The 25,294-nt window shown below is 37.1% G+C and overlaps 2 protein-coding genes and 1 non-coding gene across 3 annotated transcripts; 1 reads left to right on the top strand and 2 right to left on the bottom strand.

The window, feature by feature from the left end:
• Positions 1-11: 11 nt before the first annotated feature.
• Positions 12-13,668, bottom strand: LOC145464227 (acetyl-coenzyme A synthetase, cytoplasmic-like). Its single transcript, XM_081448059.1, has 18 exons — positions 13,285-13,668; positions 11,445-11,536; positions 10,518-10,621; positions 9,863-9,935; positions 9,543-9,618; positions 8,745-8,850; positions 7,994-8,109; positions 6,787-6,861; positions 6,420-6,537; positions 5,684-5,817; positions 4,577-4,709; positions 4,199-4,255; positions 3,517-3,597; positions 2,733-2,841; positions 2,136-2,275; positions 1,783-1,842; positions 1,099-1,144; positions 12-760 (listed from the first exon to the last, which is right to left on the bottom strand). The coding sequence occupies exons 1-18, from the start codon at positions 13,614-13,616 to the stop codon at positions 549-551; spliced, it is 2,064 nt and encodes a 687-aa protein (XP_081304185.1). The 5' UTR covers positions 13,617-13,668; the 3' UTR covers positions 12-548.
• Positions 13,669-14,157: 489 nt separating this feature from the next.
• LOC145464245 (D-amino-acid oxidase-like) lies at positions 14,158-23,670 on the top strand. Its single transcript, XM_081448079.1, has 9 exons — positions 14,158-14,983; positions 16,329-16,411; positions 17,225-17,399; positions 18,032-18,133; positions 18,611-18,686; positions 19,714-19,808; positions 20,427-20,589; positions 21,392-21,526; positions 23,303-23,670. The coding sequence occupies exons 1-9, from the start codon at positions 14,963-14,965 to the stop codon at positions 23,653-23,655; spliced, it is 1,203 nt and encodes a 400-aa protein (XP_081304205.1). The 5' UTR covers positions 14,158-14,962; the 3' UTR covers positions 23,656-23,670.
• On the bottom strand, positions 14,619-14,690 carry Trnac-gca (transfer RNA cysteine (anticodon GCA)). The gene has a single exon. It is a non-coding gene; the product is annotated as a tRNA-Cys (tRNA).
• Positions 23,671-25,294: the final 1,624 nt, after the last annotated feature.

The following is a 25,294-nucleotide window of genomic DNA, read 5'->3' as shown; positions in this document are numbered from 1 at the left end:
CACACTAAAAGTTATTGTGCAAAACCTTTATTGAATGTATTTAATAAGTTTAATCTTAAGGTTTTCTCCATCTTTATGTTTGTTAATCCCCTACAAACTGCAGCACCTAACACTAGAAATGATTGCTTCTATACGAAAAAATATATTGCACAAATGTTGGATATCTATGAAAGTATAATTTAATACCCTAACCCTACATAATTTTATTGTATCTCCAATAAACTTATGTCTATTTCATGCTAAATAACTAAGAGATACATGTAAATATTTAACCTGACACAGGTACATCTTGAAAATAAAGGATGCTGTACAAACCATCTTGTAAGTTGTTCAGTAAAGCATCAAACTGAATGCCAATTGTTTTTATAATATTTTACCCAAACAAAAAGAATACTAACCAACACGTTTACAATCTATATCTCTTGAATACCATGCAGTGTGAAAAACTAGACTGAGAAATTTTTGGTGGGCTTCATGTATTCTTTGGACCAGTTCTCCATACGTTACAATGTCATGGTCAAAAGGTAATGGTTTCCCAAAGAATTATGTCACTCAGGTATAAAATCCACATGAGGTCTGTTTTCAAACAAGTTGTCAACAACAGAAGAGTCAGCCATGGTTGTGACATCACCGATGTTCTTGTCATTCTTTGCAACCTGCCGCAAAACTCGGCGCATGATCTTGCCAGAACGAGTCTTTGGAAGCCCAGGTGAATTTTGAATGACATCAGGAGTTGCAAAAGGTCCAATTTTGGTACGAACTAAAAATAAAGATGTTGCAACAGAAATTCAGTCTTGATCTGTGTACCAGAAGTGAATGCCTCATAATTGGAAATTAATGCCTGTACTTACAATAACAATATTATAATAATCATTAATATAATCCTAACAGTTAATTAAATGCTGCTGTTTAACAAGCTAAAAGGAGATTGTTAGGCACTATGATAAGGACTTAAAATATATGAGTAAGAAATTCCCATCAAGGCTTTTTATCACTCTTAATTCCCTTGAATAAGCACCCATCCTTGATTTAAAGCAATGTATCAAGATTATTATCCAACTTATTAAAACATGAAACAATCTAAGATAATTTTGTTACCTTTTTGTTTCAGTTCTTTGATGAGCTGTTCACCAAATGCCACTCCCTTGAGAAAAGAGAAATAAAAATAACACATTAGTTTATACAATATAATACAATTATAACAATATTATGTTCCTAATTAGGCCCATGATGATTTTTAAGTCGGACTGAGAGGCAAACTGAATTCTGTAGATGGTATGGATGCAAACCACTTAAAAATAGTTCATTGGTGATCATTAATTATTATTAATTTACTTTTATGATACATGTTATAATTCTGGTAATGGTCAGTAGCCAAATAGTTACATCCATAATTAATAAACAAATAATATGTGAGTACATTGCATTACTATTTAAAAGTTGCACAGACATTTTATTAATTAAAAGTCTTTGAAAATAACATGCACTTCTTTAGGCAGGATGCGGTTCAACTCCACAATTGTTTGAGGGTAGAATGAGTGTTTTCACCAGCGTGATAGATACATCATTTAATGACTACGACATAGATAAGTCAGGTGCTCAAGCAAGGGGGAGACACTTCCATGAAGTGAAAAGTCTTGTATATTTGAATACAAGGGGGACAGTTCACTATGGATGGCATAAGATTATTTGGCTGTAGGAATGAGAAGAATAAACAAGGTACATGTATGACTTGCCATCATTTTTGACATTCTTTTGTTCCACAGGCTAGAAATAACTTACCTCCATCAGTGTTGTGAAACAGTAGATCCCTTCCCCTTTTTCTTTGTGAGGACAGGACACCTGTGTACAACAAAAGAAAAAAGAAGCCAAGTTAAGGCTAACATGTCTTTACCGGAGTATTCTCCAAAGAATTAATATCTTCCTGAGGTTGAAAGAATGAATTTTTATTAATGCTTCATAGCAATGAAGTACCAAACTTTGCTTATTCTCTCTGGGATCCCTCATCTGTAGTCATACCTATATTTGGAAACCAGTATTGCAACCTGTAAACTGCATTAATGCAGCAAAAATATGTAACTGCATTCAATTCATGTACATTGTAGACTATTTTGAACAGGGAAAGATCAGCTTACAACAGCAGCTTCGGTGACAGCTTCGTGTTCCACCAAGGCACTTTCAATTTGTGCTGTACTCAACAAGTGACCAGAAACATTCATGCAGTCATCTGTTCTCCCAGTGATCCAGTAATAACCATTACTATCACGTTTACATCCTACAAAAAACAGTGAAGTTATCACACAACTGATAAGAAACATTCACGCAGTTCTTTGTTCTCCCAGTTATTCAGTAATAACCATAATTTTACAATCTCATTTACATCCTACAAAAAAAAAAGCAAAATTATTGTTAGAACTGATAGGAAACATCAGTTCTTCGTTCTTCCAGTGATCCAGTAATAATCATTGCTGTTAGGTTTACAACCTGCTACAAGCAATTGAACTACAGTAAAACTGATACAAAGAAACATCTGTTCTTCCAGTGATACAATAATTACTCTTTCTGTTATACTTTATTAACCACAACATTAAAAGTCACATAAAAGTAAAGGTGTATGAAGGATAGGTACAGTCAGTTCTGCTAGGACCTAAGGTGGAATTTTTGTGTGCTAATTTTTTTATTAAAATTAACCAATTAACAACATGTGCCATGTTTCCTGATGGGTAACTCACCATCTCCTGTGGTGTAGTAACCATTGAACTTAGAGAAGTAGACCCGTTCAAATCGCTCATGATCCCCAAAGATTGTTCTAGCCATGCCTGGCCAAGGTTGTTTCATCACCTTCATGGTGAAATGCATACACAGGTATTATTCACACATCACACTGTACGTACAGGGTGATAAATAATAATTGTCTATGCAAAAATGTTTAGTACCAAAACAGTCACAACCAACTTTCATCACTGTCACAAAAGAAAGGCATTTTATTGCATATTATCACCTAATAATAGTTACTTAATAAATAATAATATACTTAATCATATAAGAGTACTTAAACATAAATATTTATTATACATTTTACAGTTTCCAACCACCCCAAGACATGGAAACCCACTCTAAGCAGCATTTTCAACTTCAAGAAGGACTGTTTTTTTCCACAAATTTGCTGCCAGTGATATATCCCTGCATCTGTCTTGAAATTTATTTTCCTGCGTATTTTTACATTTATCGTTTTACATTTTGATTTACGTTATACATTCAAGTAACTGTCAAAGTGTGTCTCAATGTGCAGTTGTAAAGGACAAAACTTCAGTCTGTCAAAGTGAATTTATTTTGCAATATATTCTCAAAGAAGGCTAAAGAAACTGATTGAATAACCATTTAACCTTAGAACTGGACAAGAGATGCAAGGTTACTGAGAGATAAATGTAGTGTCAGTTAATGTACTATAAAACCAACAATTTCACTAAAGTGGAAACAAGAGATAGACAGTTTAACTCATTATTAATTTGATACCAGAAATCCCTCACAGGCTCCTTCAAGTTCATTGCCATGTTCATCAACAATAGCTGGCACAACTCCAAAGAAAGGGAAAGACTACAAGACAAAAGAAAAGAAAACAAACAAACAAGAATAGTTATGAACACCAAAAGTAACAAATAATACGAATTAGCCTTACACACGAGTCAAAAACACAACTGAATGTGACTAACTTTGTCTTGCACAGCATAAATGGGATGACAGCCCATTATGGGTTGACGACTTATTAATTAGACACTTGATGGGTAACCTGGAAACAAACTGCACAGGACAACCATCACATATCCAGGGTCACTGAGTTGCACTACAGCTTGTGACTCTATACTGAGGAAACTGGAGTACTAACTTAGCGATCCAGTTGAATTTAAAAGACGACAGTTTCTGCACAGCCATCTTATTATTAATGGCTTTTTTCTTCAATGGACTGTGCAAAGTTTAGGTAACCATTTTAAACAGCCATGTTATAAAACACTGCCAAATTTCTAAGTCTTTTTAGTGGTGGGACTAACAAGTTTCTGCGGGTCATTTTTACTAGGCAATCAGTGTTAATCATCACTTTGCAGGTTTCCAAAGTAGTAACATCGATTATCTAAAAAGTAAACAAGAAAATGTCTGAAACTGATGCTTATCACTCTGGAGACTAAAAGGAAAGTCTTACCGCTGCCCCTGGCCTCATGGGTGTCGCTCCAGGAAGAGACGTGATCACATGTCCTCCCTAAAAGGAAATATTCTGCTTTTACTGTTTTTGGAGATAGAAAGGGGAGTGGGAAACTTAAAACAATATAAACCTTATGGAAGAGGGTGCACCACTGGTTCCATTCAAAAGATTTAAACATGAACCATTTGTTACATGTAGTTGTAACTTGTAGGGTCGTACACTGTACAAAAACAGACAGCAATACACTGCAGAGAAGGCAATCACATGATTAAAGCCCAAAGCAAAGAGGACACTGTGACTACGTATATTTAGTTAAAACACAGAAGTCTGCATTCCTTTATCAGATATTTATGTACCGGTAAATTTGTGAATACTCACCGTCTCCGTCTGCCAGTACGTATCAACGATGACACATCTCTCATCACCTACTGTGTGATAATACCAAAGCCACGCTTCAGGATTTATAGGCTCCCCAACAGTTCCAAGCACTTTCAGAGATTTACGATTGTACCTGTAATTTTTTAAATAGATTCAACATAAAAATAAAGCTGTAGAATTTTTGTATATGAAACTACTGTGTTTCCTCTGTTAAAAACCCTTCAGTTGGCATTTCTTTTAAACTTGGGTTGGTGGACCCTGCATTAATTTGACTCCTGCAATTTCTTTGAGCCAGGTATTTATTAAGCAAGGGTTTTTATTCATTGTTTTAGACAGTCATGGATCTGCTTTTCACTATAATCATACCACAGGCTGATTATACCTTGAAAGAATGCAAGCACTTGCATAATTACTCTACATCTACCTTAGAGACTTGGCAATTATAATTTGTTTCGTGATTCTGAAGGAATTTCAAATAAATTTTTCCTTTCCTGCTTGCAATCAGTATATGTCATATTATGCTTTCATGCACGTCACCTATTCAAAATAACTACTTAATGTGTTCAAAATCCACGTGCAACAGCTTGTAGGTTTACTGACTGCTGCCTCTAAGGATTTTTTTTCCTAATCTGGCACAAAAAAAAGCCTTTTGTGAACTGCTCATCTAGTACATGTAAAGCAAACTAATGTTCCACTTTTGTTGTTATAGTTTCATCATTCTGTTGGCTAGCTGGTGCATTATACGTACCTCAAATGAAAAGGGCAGCATTCACAGGGGTTTCATTAGGGGCCAGGTACTGGGCAAATTGACTGGCTGTGAGGAGGATTTTGCCTGCTTAGTTTGACCCTCTAGGGAAAACTTTCTCTTTAAAGGAAATTCGGTTCAAAATGTTTTGCCCAGCTGTGAAAAGAACTTGCCCTCCTGATAAAAATGTTCATGAAACCCTTGCATGCACTGCCTATTAGGTACACTAGCATTTACAACACTTTTTTTGGATCTGGAAATAGGACCATGAAGGGGAATAATATCAAACAAATATCAAAGTGATAATATAATCCTGTAAAAACAAAAGAAGTGTTGAATGACAAGTTCCTGTGGTCACTTACTTTTGGACAACAGCTTTACCAAACTTCATCAGGGCTCTGATAGCCGTTGGAGCTGTGTAGAACTTGGAAACATTGTACTTGTCAACAACATCCCAGAAACGGCCAGAATCAGGGTAAAAAGGAGTGCCCTCAAACTGCAGTTAAAAAAGATTGACACTTGTTATGACTTTGAGCTGTGTGACAGAACTGCTATTAGTGGAGTGGCTTAGGCTAAACTTAATTTATGTAGAACTACTACATGAAGACCTGTCAACTCCAGGAGGAAATTCCAATTCATCCATTCTACTATTAGTATTGAATGCAAAATCTTCCTGAACATATGGGGTAACTTGGGACTTATGAGTTTATGGGAGACCTCCTCTGTCTGTGATACATGTATAACAGGAGAATACTCTGTGCGCATCACAGATATTTTTGGCCAATTTTCCAAGTGATTTCCTGGATATGGATTTGCTGTAAAATACTGGTCAGGATATGGAGTGTTTGAATGTTGGAAGGTTTTGACAGGAGACCATGTTACCATGAGTCATCAACTGCTGTCTAGGCCAACGCAATGTCGAGGTTGTTAAGTTGCATTTGCATGCATTGTTTCTTCTACAACAACAGTTACTCTAAAGTATTGAACACAGTACTGTACTTAAATGTTGAAAGTTATTCAGAAGTGGTCTGGTAGTCATCAGTCATTACGCGCTACCTCCTTCAAGTTAGCACTACATGAAGTGGATAATTTACATACCAGCACACTTGTTGCACCATTTGCTAATGGTCCATAAGTGATGTAACTGTGACCAGTGATCCACCCGATATCTGCTGTACACCAGTACACCTCTCCCGGATGATAGTCGAATACATATCTAAAGGGTATATATTTAAAATAATGTGGAAGTTAGTGGACATTAACTACTGAAGATAGAGAATAAGATGCAGAAACTACTGAGAACAAAATTAATATTGCCAGCTCTTCAGTGCTGGCACTGCAGAGATAACTCGCTGACTGGAATAAACTTAATTACCTTTACATTAACCTCATAAGAAGACTTAGCAAAAGAAAACATCCCATTCTGTCGGAAAAAGATTCAGTCCAAATTCTTTCATTTACTTACTTGAAGGTAGCAGCAGTGTAAAGCATGTAGCCTCCTACGGTGTGAAGGACACCTTTTGGCTTGCCAGTTGATCCACTGATGAAGGAAAATTTAGAGACAGAGATAAGTTCATGCAATAAGATTACAGTACCACTCAAAAGTAAGTTACCACCTCTCGTCACATTTCTTAGTCTCGCCTCGTGAGATGAGAGTCTCCTCTCGAGAGACGAGAGTCTCATCTCGCAAGAACCAGTGAAGCGTATATTTTGGAATAAATTACAAGCAGTTAGTTTGGGAGAAAACAATTAATTTCTCACGACGTGGTGAAGTTTACTATGCCAAAGCATTCAGTTTTTCTGGCTCTTGTTTTGCACGCTGCTTCATGAGCAAAAACACTTAAACTTGCAAGCCAAAGACTTAAATGGAAGTAATTTAAAACGAACGCCAAAGATGTTAGGGAAAACCCACGTTCAAGAGACTATGGTAAATTCCTAGCACATTTATTTTGATAATTTCAGCAACTATTATTTTATGTATTTAAATGAAATACAAATTTACTAACACTAGGGGACTGCTTTAAAAATAATATAATCCAATACAAGACATCACAAAGTCATTATATTTTTATAAATAAGTTGACACATTTTGTCCCTTAAGGCCATGCACACCGGTTATCTTGTAACCTGAGCTCGACTGATTCAACTGGAAGGCTACAGGGCCCAGGATATTATCATTGGTAGCCAGCAAGTGTTGCAGGTTATCTTCATAATAACCTATAATTATTATAGTTATTGATAAGATGACAAGAAACTTGGAGTCACTGGAGGCCACTGTCAATAATTAGGTAAAAGACACTCCATCAAGGTATACTTTTTAGTGGCCGCTAAATATTATACATATGAATAATTTATTGTAGTTTTGTCATCATATCAACTGAACATGTAGCCTTGCTGACTCAATCCTATTCCTAATCACATACTGACATACATTATCTGCTGTGTTTATGCGAGGCAGCCCCACACATCAGATTCATTAGCAAGTGCACAGTTGAACTTCTCCCAATGCATTTTCATACAGTAGCTCTCTGGCCAGAATCGAACAAGCATCAACAAAACACTTTTTGTCCCTAACTTGTCAATAAATCATGACCTGAGATCAAATGTTTTTTTTGTCCTGTCTGCTGTCAGATAGTCATAATTATGCTCCCAGCCAGTAAATAACTGAATACCTTGTATAGAGCATGAACAATGGATCCTCGGCATCTGTCCAACATGGCTCACACTTGTCACTTGCACATGACATAAGTTCATGCCACCAACAGTCAACAGCACTGTTAAAATTTACCTACCAATATAGGGTGGCCAATAAGTGTTCAAAATAGAATGAGTACATGTACATATGAAAAAAGCAAAATTAATCAATTTTGTTACATTATGGTGTGAAAAAAATGCTAAGATACAACATGTCAGATGTGAGTTTAAATTTATGTTCCTTCCAAAAGATAGAGTATACATGTATATATTAAACAATAAACTCAATCTGGTGCAAAAATATGTTCAGATATTTGTCTGCAGACATTCTTTGCTCTGAGCAAGCAAACATTTTCTGAGAACAAAGCTTGAGGAAAACTGTGAGCTCTGAGGAACAGATAATGTCCAAGGAAAAATATCTGCGCATATTTTCATGCCAAATGGAGGCTACTGTGTTTATTACCCTCCAGTTCAAATATCTTTTGCAGCACTTGGAACTTTTCAAAATTGGGAAATATCACTCTGATATGCCCCAGTTTTAGATGGGGCATATTTAGTCATGTGACGTGTATAAACAAATTCGATGCGAGCAAAATATTTGATGGATTATAAGCTTAAACATACAATTGATGAACACAATGAATTTAAATTTTTCACTAATTTTTTTTTTTTTTTACATCTCTTTTGTAACAAAATTTGGAAACAGGTAGTTATGGAATATATAATCACCTGTATTGGAGGACAGGGTTTCTTGGCAACCGGTGATGTCCCTGGACTATTTGTGGAGCCACCACTCACATGCTGAACAACAATACAAGTTTCTACAGTAAAGCCTCTGCAAAAAAGGATAGTATTTGGTTAAATACAGGAGCCTTACACTTTGCTTGATTAAGTTCATAGACCTTTGACCAGCTAAAAATCAATAATATTATTACCATCTGTTTATATATTTTTGACTATTTCAGGGACTTTGACCTTACTCAATAGTTATTATTGAGTAAGCTCAAAGTCCCTGAAATAGTCAAAAATATATAAACAGATGACAATTGATTTTTAGCTGGTCAAAGGTTTACGGATGTATTCAGTTGACAATTATTGTGAACTGTGTTTTCACAGGTAGAACCTCATCTCTTTAATTTAGTGTGTCAACAGGTTTTGTCACTGAAGTTAATGAGCAATTCAATACATGACAATTCATGACAATTCAACTGTCATGATAATTTTGGGGTAGCATGATACTTATTGTTTTTCTTACATTTGATAGGAAAAATCAGACTATTTCACATGTTTCACAAAGACTTACTTAAAAGTCTGAATAGTGACATATGTTATCTCAAGTGAATTTTACATGGAAATCTCAGTCAAGTCTGACACATTTGAAGAATAAGCAACTGAAGATAATTTAAACCATGGCAACAACACCTTCAATAAACTATATTTTTTTCCGATATAAATGAATAATTTGTCAAGGACCAATTACACAAGATAGCTCCAGCTGGCCGATTAAGACTGGTAACTAATACTCACTGATCTTTGCACTTCCCTATTGCCTCATCAGAAATCGCCTTCAGGTCAATAAGCTTGGTTCCCCGGTATGAACCATCTGAAAGACATTTTTTTACAATACACAATTATTACGTGTATCATTAAACATATTTGACAGTAATGCAATTTACATGTGATTTCATTCATAATAGAGTACATGTATTTATGAAATCAATTTTACAAAAGGTTTTATTTGATATAATTTAACCTAAAATTGTTTAAACATTCAAAAAAATATTACAGGCTAATTTAAGTGAGCAGACCTCAAGAGGTACATGGATATCGTTTAATAATTCACTTACCAGCAGTGACAAGCACTTTACAAGTTGAATCAAGTATACGCTCAGCCAATGATTCAGCAGAGAATCCTCCAAACTATGAAAAACATGAAAACAATCATAAATAAATTGGTTGATAAATAAATTAATAAACACATAATTAAAGTGGAATACAGTAGAAACTTTTCTACTATGGCCATCCGGGGAACAGAGTTTACTGGCCATTGTGAAGAGGTGGCCATTTTTGAGATGTTAAAATAAGAGCAAATCTGTCAACTTGGATGAAAATATGTGTTTTGGGGAGGTGGCCATTAGTAGAGGTTTGAATTTAAACAAAAAGCTTGAGGAAGCTTAAAGTGTGCAGTTAACAAAAACTGAAACAAGATATAACTGAATGACGATGACAATGACAACGACAACGATGTCTTTTATTTAAAACCAACAAAATTTAAGCCATTGGCTTGCAGAGTCATGTAAAAATTAAATTTATAAAAAAAACACAATATAGTCATCTAAGTCTAAAAATCTTCACTAACTATACTAGGTGCAAAGTAATTATATAATATATTTATTATAACTAGACAAAAGCGTAGCACACTAGCAAAAATGTATAATTTCATTATTTGTAATCATTAATTATCATACAAGTCTGTGTGGCAATTTAAACCAGCTGGCTTACCACAATCGAGTGAACAGCTCCAATTCTTGCACAAGCCAACATGGCAACAACCAACTCATTTATCATTGGCATATAAATTGCTACTCTGTCACCTTTCTTGACACCTGATGTTCATTATACAAAGTGCAATGTACATGGTCATTAATATATTCACATACTTCAAGTTAAACAGCAAAAATAACAAATAAAATAATGTATATTGACTTGTTTGTCTTGTGAATCGTGATCATATGATTTTTGTCACATTATAACTAGCAACTTGATAAGGTGATGGGAAATATAATATATTGGTTATTGACCAAACAAGAGGTTTTAAGTCTGCATATAAGCCAAGTGGCCCACCAGGCCGGAGCTTAACACGGTTTCTGTAACATGAAGTGACCAGGAATATTTCTACTCCCCCCTGGATGAGATGCTAGTCCATCGCAGGGTTACCCCCAGCATTAAATTTGCCGGTACCCATTTGTACACCTGGGTGGAAAGAGGCACTGTGAGAGTAAAGTGTCTTGCCCAAGAACACAACACAATGTCCCTGGCCAGGGCTTGTGTGAACCCAGACTGCTCAATCCGGAGTCAAGCACACTAGCCATGAGGCCACTGCACCTTCACAAGTAAGAGGTCTAGATGGCTAGATATTGGCCCACTCAGGATTTGGTTTATCTTGCCTACTTGCTAGGGACATAAATATACAAATAAATATATCACTGCTGGCATATTTTCACCATCAGTCATTGGTCAATAGTAAGCAGATCTCACAGGAAATGTCATTAGATGAGTGGGGCTCATGGGAAACAGCAGCTACACATGGATCTGGGTTTGAAGAAGCATGTTATTTCATAGCTAAGTTCTTTTCCCATTTCACTGATTCGGTAACTATGTTTGTGAGTGCAGTTTACTATTCAGAGAAAAAAAAAGCGCTATTCTTACCCTTGTCTTTCAACACGTTAGCAAACTTGCATACTTCTTGAAGAAGTTCTTTGTATGTAATCTTCTTACTATCTCCAGGAAAATTTCCTTCCCTACATTGAACAAGGACAGATAAAAAAACTGTAAATATCAGACATGTTCAAGATACACAAGGCTACATCCCGGGGAGACCCTAATGTGAAAGAGGGCATAGAGAAGGGATGGAACAGGAATGGTGGTGTGGAGAGAGCACTCGCCTCCCACCAATGTGGACTGGGTTTGATTCCGCCCTGTGGCCTTGGGCTTTACGTGGGTTTGAGTTTGTTTTTGGTTGACCTTGGTTGTTGCTGAGAGTGTTTTTTTCCAGGTACTTCCTCCTTCCACAAAAACCAAAAGCTACAAATTCCAATTCAACCAGGATAGAGGATGCACATGAAAACCAGCTAAGGCTGACGTGGCTTGCTCTCTAAATATTGTAATTTATTTACTTTTAATTATTTATTTTACAGTCCTGGATGCTTGTTGTCTCACTTTGGTCTCCTCACGTAGGGTGTTGAGGACAAAATGCCACTGTTTTTAGTCATCAATATACCTTTAAGGGTTGCATGCCAAATACCATTAATCAGCTTAAGGAACAGATTATGTCTGCAGACAAATATCCAAGCATATTTTTGTGCCAAATGAAAACTATTGTTTATATATCAGTCAGAGAAAAATATCTAACTCTCTAGAGGCTTTGATCCCCTCATAAAATCACTGCAGTGTATACTTGCCAGTCTGTCTTAAAGTACTGGTATATCTTTTAGGGGTCAAATAAAGCTCAAGCCAGGGGCTTAATTCAAATTTACTGATGAGCATTCCCACGAGTCCCCCTCAACCAAAGAGGAATTTTCCCTATAATTCATACACATAGCAAATTTCCCATGTGTTTACATGGGAAAAGAGTTCAACTCCAACAGGATTACTTTGGTACACCAACACGCCCTCTATTTCATAATTTGTCTCGAAAGCAAAAATCCTCAATAGCTGTTTCCCCAAAGCCAATACAGGTAACGTTTGTGTTGATTTACATGGACCAGAATTGTGGGTTTCCAGTGAGTAACTGATATTGCATAACACATGTATAAACGAGACCAAAACCCTCTTGTATGTACATCCTTTGTGACCAGTTCATTCATTTTTGCGCCTACTGGAAAAAGGCCAATTTCATGTCTACCTAACAGCTCAGGCAGAAAATGCTGTTCCTAGAATTTTTGCTTTTTGAACATACCAAACCTAATGATACTCCAACACACTCTTTAATCTACAATGACTACTAGTATCTAGATTAATTATATGTCTCAGACGGATAATTTGCCTCTAGTACAAATATAGCCATTATCTGGGACTCAACTCACCCGTGTATGTATCGGATGGGATGTCAAATCTCATACATACTCGAGTGTTATAAATTTCTTAACTGTTTCTGGAAAGATATACATCATTAACAATGTTAATGCTGTCCTTAGAAGGGTCGTCTGCTTGCACAGTCTTCTGCTTGCACATCTTCTTCACATGAAAGGTATGAAGACATGACTGATCACATGAAACACATGCATGAAACGTATTTCATGTGTTCCACATGAAAGCTATATTTACGAACGTAATAGCAGCTGATCAACTGCCCTTAAAAGTTCTTCAGCTAGATGAAAAGACGCACAAACACTTTTACGAGAATCCATCTACACGGTGCATACTCAGTAAATGAACTTAGCTTTTGTTAGAGTTCACTTCACGAGTTTCTCTTTGCAATCAAACCAAATTCCCGCGTGACTAGCATGGTGTGGTCAGTACTTCCTTCTTTAAGAATTTTAATACTTACCAGTAAAAAGCTACATTATCCCCAAGTCCTTTTTCCACATTTCTGTCTAACACATTGTATGAAATATTCGTCACAGCTCCTTCCATCCATTTCACAAACACGTTTCCCTCACGGGTGTCAAAATTGAAGTCCATGAACTTCTCTTTGTTTGGCGGGACTTTCCAGTAATATTCACTTGCGATATCTCCCCAAAAAGCCGCTGGGTCCTCAATGGATTTTTGATACAGCTCTCTGTATTGATCCATACTGGACACATATGCCTCAGATTGGATTTCCTTTGAGGGATAAAACCAACCCACCAGCTCCTTGTCGTGCTCGTTCGAGTCCGCCATGATCGATCGTACTGGGAAGCAAAGGAAGCACGAATCCCAGTGGGGAGGGTGCGAACTCGTGGGAGGGGAGGTGAGTCGTCGATCATGCCAGCGCGGTGATTACCAAGGAAACGTGATGGACTAAACAAGGTATTTTTTTACACTCCTTTTTTATATAAGAATATATTTGAAAAGAATATCCACTCTGGAATTTGCGAAATTTTAAGAGTATTTGAAAAATAAACCCGAGGCTGAGATTTTGAAAAGAATATAATTTTGTTTGTTGAAAATTTATAAGTGCAATACAATGATATGCTTTTAACTAAACCATATAAAATTCTTCCTTTCTCTAAACGGCTACATGCCAAAAAAAAAAAAAAAAAAAAAAAAAAGCAGCACTGGTCCCATGTTCGATGCTAATAACATTACAGGCTTAGCATTCGGCCATTATATTATTGCCTGCAGTCTGGTTCCAAAATTACTTCAACGGCATCAAAGTCACGATTAGAAAGGTAATGTGGCGTTGTTTAAGACCCACGTACGGAGGCTAGATCCTAGATGGATGTAGTGGCTGCCATCTTTGTGACTCATAATTTTAATTTCTCTTATAGGACTTTTATGTATATTATTTTTAAATAGTCTTAGTTAGGTGTCCCCTATTAGCAGTAACGATTCTCCACTGCTAGATGTAATTGACACGAAAATAAAGTCATTATGATGATGATGACGATGATGTTGTTGTTGTTGTTGTTGTTGTCTCGGCATAGTCCAGTTTGTATTCCTTTATAATAATATATAATTTAACAATATCATGACAAGAATAATTTCAGCCTAAAATCGTCCAAGATTCAGCCTGGGCCGGAGAATATTCTTATAAAAAAGAGTGTGGGAGCATCAGTCGAACTAAAAATTTTAAAAGTGCTTAATCTCGTGAGCGAAGCTACGTTCTTTGTATGTTTTGATATAATAAAAAAGAGAAACAAAGGGAACACTACTTTTTAGAGGAAAAAAAAGGAATTGCAGAGGGGGCACTCGGAGTCGAACCAAGGACCTCTCGATCTGCAGTCGAATGCTCTACCACTGAGCTATACCCCCACTCATGTCTAAATTTGAGGAAAATTTATATATTTATTTTGAAAATAGCGCGTGAGCATTCCCAGTTTCCCCTCTGACTGTTTTTTCCATTTTCGCGAACGTGAAATTCCCCAAGGGTTTCTGGCATCAGGAGCTTCATTGTCGCGAATATTTCCTTAATTGATGCATTCATCTCAAGTTGCTATGTTGGACTAAGAACTGCACATTGTTTTCTCGTACATTGTCTCGTGCAAGTGATAAAAATAAGCGTTAATAGAAAGAGCGTTGACACAATGACTGCAAATGTCAAGCCGGTAAGTGATCAGCAGGACCAGCAGAGCTTGTGTTTAATTATTAAGCTTTTTTAAAAATATAAGCTTAACCAAAGCTGCACCTACAGAAAAGTCTCCCTTAAGTAGACACTCGTATTTTCTGGGACTTCTCTCTGCTGGCCAAGGTTACGTTATTGAGTTTGTGTGCAAAACAGCTGAAAACTGCAAAGCTGAGACATTCGATACTCAGGTCAGTCCGTTTCCCCAACAATCCCGGGCCCCCACATAAGTGAAATCCCGGGGTGGGGGGGTACTCCCGGAAAAATTGGGCGGGGGTGTGCGGCCCACTTCCCAAAACCCGCACTCTATTTAAGACCAAAATCTGCAATATTCCCTACCCTATTTATGACTTGACCATAAATTCGAAACCCTATTTTTGACCTGACCCTTAAATCAAAACCCTGTTTCAGACCTGCGTTACAATTAGTTCCTTAGTTCAGACCAATGTTAAATTACTGTAAACATAATTTGTGAAGGGCTTTTGTTGATTTTTTTTTCAATAATGCCGAAAAAGTGGCTTCTTCTTATAAAAATATACCCATATCAACGCTAGAGTGCAAAATCCACACCCTATTTATGACCAAAATGGCTAAAATCGATACCCTATTTATGACCAAAATGGCTGAAAAACCATACCCTTTGGGGCCGCACATACCTATATAGCCCATATAAGGGAATGAAATCTACTGAAGAGAAGTAGGACAATGAACTGGTTTGTCAATTTTGATCCGTCCAATCAACGTGGACCATCTCCAGAGGTGGTTTCAAATGGTCTGGTTGGATCAAATTGAAATTGACCTTTCCATTAGAATTCTGACCAAAATGTCCAGAGTTTTTGGCACAACAGAATTAGCACCCAAGGTTGCACTGACACATACTCTCTTTCCAGGAAACAAATTTCAAGAATGGATTTTAATTTTTGTCAATTGTTAGATTCCCAAGCAACCTCTGCAATGCCATTCCATTTTTATCCACCCCCTCCTATTGAGTGGGGGGTAACTGTGTCGGCACCTCTGATCTTTTAATACATTCTGAGGAGGGAAATGTGTTGGCACTTTGATCCTCCTTTCTTAGGGGGTCAAAAGTTAACTTTTCTGATGGGGTGAAATTGAAAGCTCCTCAATAGGGATGTGGATATTAAAATGGAATGGCCCGATGCTGAGCCTCTTTAACACATTGTCTAACAATCATCCTCGATTATTTTTGTGCATGAGAAAGTGGAACAATTTTTACTGGAAATTTCTTGCAAGTCTGCGATATGCCTTAAAATATACATATTTGTACACAACTGTTTGTTAAGACTTCTGTACTGTTAATTTCTTTTCAGGAGCTGTTTAACTGCAGACGGGTTCTTATCATTGGAAGTGGAGTTATTGGTCTGACGACTGCTTATCTACTACTTGAAAGAGGGTCTGTCAGGAGAACAACAGTGATATGACTGTATTAGTATAGGTAATCATATGGTTTCGAGTTCAATTTGGAATTAATTGCACGAGTGAGTTTTTTAAAATGCTGAAATTGCATGAGCTGCTTTGGTGAGTTCAATTTCAGCTCTTTGAAAAACTCACAAGTTCAAATTAATTCCAAATGAACAAGAAAAACTGTATGATTACTTACAAATGTTATAAACATGAAAAAATTTGTGTGGAGAAAGTGCCAGAAGATCTTTCAGGAAGCTATTTTTTCTCAATTTCCAGAAAATTTTTTTCAAAGTTTCTGCACAAAATTTTCGTCATCATTTTATATGATATCACTGGCTTAGAAAATTTCTTATTGTCTTTCAGCCAATCATAATCCAGAATTACGATGTGTAATTTGCACCAGTGTTACACTTTCTGCCCTGGTGTTACACTTGAACTGCACTGCTCTCAGCCAATCAGAATCGAGTAATTTTTTCATGTTTATTATTATGATAGTAATTATTAAATTTGTGATTTTAAAATCTAGTTGAGAAATTGTGCTGGTTAATTATCTAGTATGAAATTCACATTCAATAGATATCTGATGCTTACATCTCTGCTGCTCAGCTCACTTTACTTTGTACAATGTGTCTGTTTAAATATATTTTGAAAAAAATTTGTAGATATAAGCTTTTCCTGCTTTGGGCTTCAAACTGAAGTCAAGTAGTTTGAACAATAATTATTTGATATAAGAAGCTTGTGTCTCCACCTTTCCTGTGCATTCAACTGGATTTTAATTTTGCTATCTGAACTTTTGCTACAGCTATGGTGTAACAATAATAGCGAAAGATTTTCCTTCAACCCGCCATTTACCAAAGATCTCCTCAGAAGCCTCAGGGGCATTATGGGTTCCTCCTGAAAGGATGGTAGAGCTTGTAAAGAAGTCATCAATTGGTGTAAATCAAGCAGGGGAAACAGCACTGGATCAAACACTGAAGGTTTTGTGTTCTTGAGTCATTAAGGATCACATGATCTCCATATAACTGTGTATCACTCTGCTGTATGCTTATGGTTTGGCACTGGGGAGATTATTAATTTCCTGGCTGAAAATGACATTATCGTTCTAGTCCCTCCACACTTCCTTGAGGTCATTGTCGTCTCTTTTATTTACTTGGGGAAGATCAGTGAATTGCCCTTAATGCACTCGCACTAGATAGCTTGAGGCTTAATTTACCACTCAGGCAGGTCCCCAAACAAGACAGCCTGCTTCCAGGGTAATAAGACCTGCAAACTACTTAACAGCTTCAGCTTCACCATGTCTCTCTCTGTGATAGATAGTCTTTCTTGAATTAAAGGCAACGCTGAATGGATTTCAAACATCCTTGAAGGATTAAGATAAATATAAAAGAGGCAAAGCATTAATTAATTGAAAGCAGGTTTATGACTAATTGGTTGGTTAATTAGTTTGTAGCATTACAAGAACCATTTATTTAAACATGATAAAAACTGTTTTGCTGTAGCATACCCTGTTCTCAAAAGCAAAATTCTTAGTTTAAAGGAATAAAGTGTATTTGTTCCATAGGGTAAACCAAGCATTGGTTTATTTGTAACTTTGTATTGTCATCTGCAGGCATGGTCTGCCTATGGAGAAGAGAGGTACATTCCTCTTTGCAAAGATTCAAGAAACACTGGAGTGTACCTGAGAGAAGTCGCAACACTTTTTAAAGAAAAGGTGACTGCTGCATATTTAATTTGTTAACCAAAAAAAAGAATGCTACAGTATTCTGGTTTATATAGCTCAAAACTTTGAGATCTAGACAGTCAGACATTTTTGAATTTAGATTATTTTGTCATTAAGGATTTAGTTATGCATAAACAAGCAAAAACTAATGATAAAAACCAACATTTTGGTGTCTTCATTCCATTCCATATTGTTTTTTTTTTTTTTTTCACTACCTTGACAGTGGCATCATGAAGACACCGAAATGTCGGTTTTTATTGTTAGTTTTTACTTGATTAAATTATTCAATTTTTCTGAGTGATTAATCTTTCGTTGGGTTCAGGCATTAGAGTACCCCTTCAAATTTTTAAAAGAAATCTCAAAACGTGTTGCAATGCCAAATGTTATCCAAATGTTAACCATGCTCACCATCTGTTAGTGTTGACTGTTCTATGCAATGTTGAAAACCCACAATTATTTTTTCACCAGATAGACCAAGCTTGTCTGGAGGGTTACAAGCAGATAAGAGGATTTCAACATTCATTTTCGGTTGTAAAGGACAAAGGTGTGCGTGCAACCATTCTACTCTTAGGAATGTTATGGATCATGTTTAAATGACCATTCGCCTACATTTAAAAGTTCCATGGGGTACCCAAGGAGAAAAGTGACAAGGAGGGGTGACTGTAGTTGTGGGTTAGCACCAATCAATCTGTGTTTTTATAAGGAGCCTTGTGATAGATTTGCTACCCACCCTTCCTTGGATTGACTGAGCAATAGCAAGGTCAATACGGCAAGGCTAGGGTTTGAGATTTTCCCATTAAGACCAAACATTCAAGGGTAATAAGTTATTTATTATATGGCTTTTTGCTTTGTTTTTGCTAGCCTGTAATCAGCCTGTGGGCATTATGGGAGAATAATGCCCTACAATTAGCCAATCAGAGCATGTGTTATATTGGCTACAAGAACAAACCAATAATAAATAAATTTAACAGAATAGACCAATTTTGATGTATCAAAATTCAGCCTAACACAATAGACCTCAGCACGAGGCTCTAGGGAATAAACCCCACAAACTCTGTAGTTATTCCCCAGAGCCTCATGCTGAGGTCTATTGTTTTACGCAGAATTTTGATACATCAAAATTGGTCTATTCTGTTATAAAAAGGGCCAGTGAAAACTGAGTGCAAGATGATCAGAGAATCTTAGAGAGAAACACAGAAGTTGTGCATGTACAAGAACATGTTCACAGAGGTATCAAGAAAGAAAATGAAAAAGAATAGTAAGAGAGACTTATATTGGGAAATGCAAGTTTTGAGTCCACGTTTAGAGAAGCATAGTCATTACAAAGAAATGAAAGCTGTAAGTGTATTGTAAGAGAAGGAACAAGTTATAATGTAGAAACTATTAACCAAACCCTAAATTAACATAACTGATCGACAAAATAGCGGGACAGCTAGTTCAGCTAACATTGTTTAGCTACTTGTTTACAGTGTTTTACAGTACAATCTGTTAATACAGTGTTTTGTTTATTATTTCATACTTTATTGATGAAGCTGTGTCATTGTTTGTTATATCTATATGTACTGCTGCAGGTGTGAGTGATTTAAATGGACAACTAAAAGACGCCTTTTCTTTTGTTGGCCCAGTCATTGATCCACAGCAATTTGGGACATGGCTTATTCAGGAAGTATGAATTGTTATATTGTTCAAGTTTCCGTCCCTCCAATATAATCTCTTATTAAAATCCTATTAAATGTTGAGTAGTGCTGTAGTATATATCATGCTGCACTTGTAAATCAGAACCTTATTATAAATTAAAGAGCATTAAGTAACTTAAGTATAGTTTATTGTCCTTGCCATTTTTAATTTTGAATATTTCAATCTTCTAAATAATTTAACATTTATCTCTGATAACAATTACAGGTTGATATCATTCAGCATTTCTTTTTGTTTATTAAATGATAAAAAAGTATTTCTTTATGGACTGTTCTTATGTGATAATTTGAATTGGTCTTTTCCAGTTTACATGAGGACAACATGGTTTGGCTTGTGCCCTTACACAGCTGATTAGATCAAATGCAACTTTGTTTCTAACATTGGCTATTTTTGGTGGATATTTAAATCAACTGAAACTTTGTTTTGACATAAGCTAAATGTATTTTTGGCTTTGCAGTTTTATAGACCTTGCTCTCAACCTGAGTCATAAACATGTGGAAAAAAAAAACTTCCCCAATATTAAATAGTGGTCACACTACTTTTAATTAATAACTCAATTAATTAACCTGGCCATTATTTTTGATGGCAGTGCACAAGAAAAGGTGCCCAATTTATACAAGGTGCCATTAGAGGATTACTTACAGAACAAGCACATGCCCTTAAGATGACATATGGTGTTCAGTTTATTGTCAACTGTTCAGGGTTGGGATCCATAGAGATAGCTGGAGATAGAGGAATGTACCCTGTAAGAGGTTGGTGATATGTTTTCATTTTACTCAGGGACAATAGATTACTCAGCTGCAAACAACCTGTTCAAGACACTCATAAGTGGATAATTTAACATGTGAGCTGTTCTAAATAGATAAATAGAGTTTTGATCATGTTAATTTGGACTTGTCAGCTATTTCTAAATCCCTCTTATTTCAAACTCACATCCATTTAGCTTGGATTTGCCCTTATTTTTTGAACAAGATGATTTCAAACTACCCACTATTACTAACTAATTTACATTTCCTGTGACCTAAAATTTATTTCACTCTTCAATGGTAGATGTTAAAAGACCATGTCAATCATTAGCTGGAACTCTACAGTTTGCTCACACTATGTCTTATCTCTTATTGTGACTCTTCTGTTCAAGGAAAAAATTTGAGGCATCCCTTGAGTAATAAAAGTGTGCTGCCTTAAAGGCCAAAGTTTTTACTTCACATTACTTCAGATAAAGGTTCCTCATCATTCCTTCATCATTCTGTAAAATTTATTATCAGTTATTTTCATATTACATAATATTATACCCCTGAATTCTTGGTTCAAATAGTTTGCCATAAAATACAGTTCAACCCCTAATAAACAACCACCCTCAGGGAAATGGATAGTGGCCACTTAGAAGGGGTTGGCTGCTTAATAGAGGTGAAAACAACAGAAAAGCCCTCATTAGGACTTTGATTACTGGCCGCCCAATAGGAGTGGCTGTTTAATGGCTTTAACAGGTGACTGCTTAATAGGGGTTGGACTCCATACCTAAGTGATTGGTAATCTTTTTGATCCTGTTGATAGGTTCTCTCTTGATGGTAAAAAATGATGGCAGTCTGTTTCCCAAGATTGACTTTTGTGTTGCTACGGATCATACCAGCTTTGGCCTTGATGAGGCAGGGCAGGAGATTCATGGCGTAGCATATATTTTACCAAGAGGTATACTTAAGATTCTGCTTTTTTACAAACATGAATGCTCATTTATGAAGTCTCTTTTTATTATAACTACTGTAATGATTTGATTCAGTGTACGAGGCAAGAATTTACTTTTGGCAGCTCAAGGGAGGGTGCTTACTGGAGAAGAGTTGCTTATTAGGGATGGGGTGCATATTTTGTTTTCAACATATAATCTGAATGCTATGCAATACTTTACTGAGAATTATTGTCTCAATGACTGTAACAATGGGGCCTCTGATAGTTATGATGTTCAACATTACATGTACGTTCACATGAGAATGTAGACATCATAATTCATTTGCATAATCAGTCTTTTTATGACAATGTCTCGAATGTCACTTTCCCTTTGGGGAGCACTAATGGGAATTAAGGGTATGGTAAAAGTCTGCATATAAGCCAAGTGGCCCATCAGGCCGAAGCTTATCCCAGTTTGGTAACATGAAGTGACTAGAAATATTTCTAACCCCCCCCCCCCCCCCAGATGGGATGCTAGGCCATTGCAGGGTTACCCCCCAGCATTAAATTCGCTGGGACCCAGTTTTATACCTGGATGGATACAGGCACTGAGAGAGTAAAGTGTCTTGCCCAAGAACACAACACAATGTCCCCACCAGGGCTCAAACCCGGACTGACGAGTGCACTAACCACGAGGCCACTGTGCATCCACATGGTAATTATGGGGGAGTGAATATTACAAAGGTGACGCTTATTGGAAGGAGAGCACTAAACTGAATCATTATGGTAAATTCACTAACAGAGTCTAGGGTCAGAGTGAAAACTTCTGCCCATGAGTCCTAAACATTTTTGTTCTCCTGACATGGTGTATCCAGTTCAGTGCGACTACTTGAACTGACCCACCTAAAAGAAAACTAGCCAATCAAAACGTAAACTGAGAACAATGGACTGGTAGCTTAGAACTTGTGACAGTAAGTAACAGCCTGTTTAACGTGAAAACATAAACTCTATGATCTCCTCTGCATTACATACACTCGTAGAGATTGAGCCCTTGACAGTGACTTATCATAACTACAAATTTCGCTCGAAATATTTGGCTTGAAAGCTCATTTTGCGGCGGCTAAACCAAAACCGTCGTAAAGCGTACAAAATTTAGGCTTGAAACTAACCAATCAACAAATGGCAAAGTCGGCAACACTTTGCACTTTGTTGGGTTTTCAATTTTGTTAAGATCTATTGTTCATATTCTTTAATGTCATTGGTTTATTTGAGAGAAAGATCGCTATCCTTTGTTCTCAAATTACATTCTGATTGGTTAACTCCTTTCCAAGTGGCCTGGTTTGAGTAGTCGCACTGTAAGGAGAAAAGTAGAAAGGTTGCTTCTTGCCCATGAGGGTGGGAGAAAAGGGATACAAGAGTGAGGTACAGAATGTAAGAGGAGATATGTTGATAGCTGAAAGGCTCAGGGGAGGTGAGGGTCGGAAGATTGAATATTTTAAGGCAGAAAAAAAATGAGTCTCTTCCCTGCATGGTGCAGGGCTGGCAGAGCCTAGGGGGACTGGGGGTGGGGGCTTTAGTTCCACAATTTCAAGTGAAAAATACATAAATTATAATTTTACAAATACCTCTAGACCCCCTTCAAGTTAGCACCTCTGGCACTCGCTTGTAAACCTCCCCCCGCCCCACGAATTCAAAATACGCTCCGCCATCCCTGTGACAGAGTGTTTTATTTCAGCATTGTTCAGAAATATGTTTGCAACTTCTTTCTTTTTTTGTTGCTGACTTACTGTTTCATGTCCACAGGTGCAGATAGATTAATGCTTGGTTCATTTTATCAGCCAAACCGATGGGATCACGATTTATCTATTTCTGCTCCGTATGTACAATCTATGCTGAGACGATGTAAGGAACTCTGTCCGCGCCTCAATGTACTAAAAGACAGTGATATTCAGGTCACGGTTGGCATTCGCCCTGCAAGGAAACATAAATTTCGATTAGAACAAGACCCTTATGAGCCATGTATTTTTCATAACTATGGTCATCACAGGTGGGGAATGACGTTATGCTGGGGCTCAGCAAGAGATCTTGTTAATCTCATTGATAATACTGCGACCACGATTGCCTGTTGTAAACCCCAGCATTTGGCAAAACTATAACTGCACGCACGTTTTAATATCAGACAGATTATGTAGACATGTATTTTTTATGAACTCTTGTGTATGGTACCAATCCAGCATAAAAGTGTGTACTACTCGCTAGGTAACAAAAATAAAGTTGAGTGGACTATTCAATAAATTATACTCCCAATCTCGAAACGGGCAAAATGAAGTCCATTTGAAGTTTTTTTTGTCTACTTCTTCTTTACCTTGCTCGTTCTCTTCTTTTTTTTTTTTTTTCGTCAGGGCGGTTTTCAATAAAACGTTCACATGTGCTGCATATGAGCTTTCTCCATTTAGGCCAGTTGTCTACAACTTCTTCCCAGTGGCTTCATTCAGTGAGAGAACAATCTACCATAAAAAATACATGGTTGTACTATTCCTGGAGGTAACAACCTACAGCAAAACCAAAGAGTGCACTACTCAGTAACATATCTATGAAATACCGTCAAAACTATAGTTATTAGTTTACTATTCAGTGAGGTAACACTTTTAGCAAGCATTCCCGTCCGAATTCTGGTCCTGCGCGAATCTTCCGTAGGAAATATGATGGCGAATGGTTCATTTACCCAATAATTCTCAATGTTCATAAAAATTTACAGGAACGTTCTAACATCTTCAAACCTAGCGTACACTATGTCGTTAGCACAGGGAAAAATATTGCAAACCTTTGGCTTTCCTTGCGAAAAGGTTCGCATGGTATTGTGGTAAACCGCCTTTTTTCATACCAGGCATTCATCAAAGTGAGGCCCGCTTTGGATATTTCTGCTTTGTTCGCTGTTACCGTAAATCCTCGAATTAGCTCCTCCCCTCAAATAAGTGCCCCCTTCGAACAGGCGCCCCTTAACCAGCCTCGTACAGCAGGCCTAGACCAACTAAAGGGATTATATTAAGTAGTTCGTCAAGAGAGCCAGAATTTACACACTTGAAGCTTTCAAACGCTATATATACTGCGCGTGAAACACATGCGTAGACAGGCGAGGGTAGACGAAAATACGAAAAACCCCAAAAGCTTCCAAAGACCTTCGAGGGGCCGTCGGGGAATAAGTCTCACCACTCCCGGGTTAACAGGCGTCAAGAAAAGCGAAGAAGAGACCCTGTGTATAACGTGTGTAGCAATGCGAACATTTAAAGAGGACCATTCATCTTGTAAACGTCTCAAAGAGCCTGAAAGAAAGTACCGCATGTCATAGCGCTAAACGTGCGTGGACAAAAGTAAAGGGGTTGTATGCGAATTGACACAGCCGAAGTACACTAGTGTTCAAAAGAGGCAGTGTACCACGCGTGAAATACATTCGTGGACATGCGAGGGTTGACGAAATCGCAAACACCAGCTAAAGTCATCGAAATCAAAACAATCTCAATCTTCTCAGGAGCTATATGACCTGAAAAACATAATTCAGTTTTCATTTATGGCTCACATACATGCAATCAGTTGTTTTTCATGAATGCTCAAATAGTTGTCAAAATGTGAGCGGCCCGATCTCTGCTTCTTTCCAGTGCCAAGTCCCAAAGGGTCTATATTTTGGCCACCATGCTCATAACCAGGCGTGTGATTATTTTCAGCCGATCGATTTCACTTAAGGCCAAGGTCTTCGCGATTTAGTTTGAAGTCCTTGGAACTCAGAAATATCGTATT

The sequence above is a fragment of the Orbicella franksi genome, chromosome 12 (genome assembly GCF_964199315.1).
Source record: "Orbicella franksi chromosome 12, jaOrbFran1.1, whole genome shotgun sequence".
Classification (NCBI taxonomy): Eukaryota; Metazoa; Cnidaria; class Anthozoa; order Scleractinia; family Merulinidae; genus Orbicella; species Orbicella franksi.
The sequence above is the reverse complement of the archived record's forward strand: the minus strand, read 5'-3'. Positions and strand labels throughout refer to the sequence as shown.

Bases quoted from the DNA above. Each gene is read 5' to 3' on its own strand.
- LOC145464227 (XM_081448059.1), bottom strand. From the start codon at position 13,616: ATGGCGGACTCGAACGAGCACGACAAGGAGCTGGTGGGTTGGTTTTAT. The intron at 10,622-11,444 runs GTAAGAATAGCG...AATGAACATCAG, and splicing joins TAACGTGTTGAAAGACAAGG to GTGTCAAGAAAGGTGACAGA. The intron at 6,862-7,993 runs GTATTCAGTTAT...TTCCTTCATCAG, and splicing joins TTGTTCATGCTCTATACAAG to TGGATCAACTGGCAAGCCAA.
- LOC145464245 (XM_081448079.1), top strand. From the start codon at position 14,963: ATGACTGCAAATGTCAAGCCG. The intron at 14,984-16,328 runs GTAAGTGATCAG...ATTTCTTTTCAG, and splicing joins TGACTGCAAATGTCAAGCCG to GAGCTGTTTAACTGCAGACG. The intron at 16,412-17,224 runs GTCTGTCAGGAG...CTTTTGCTACAG, and splicing joins TATCTACTACTTGAAAGAGG to CTATGGTGTAACAATAATAG.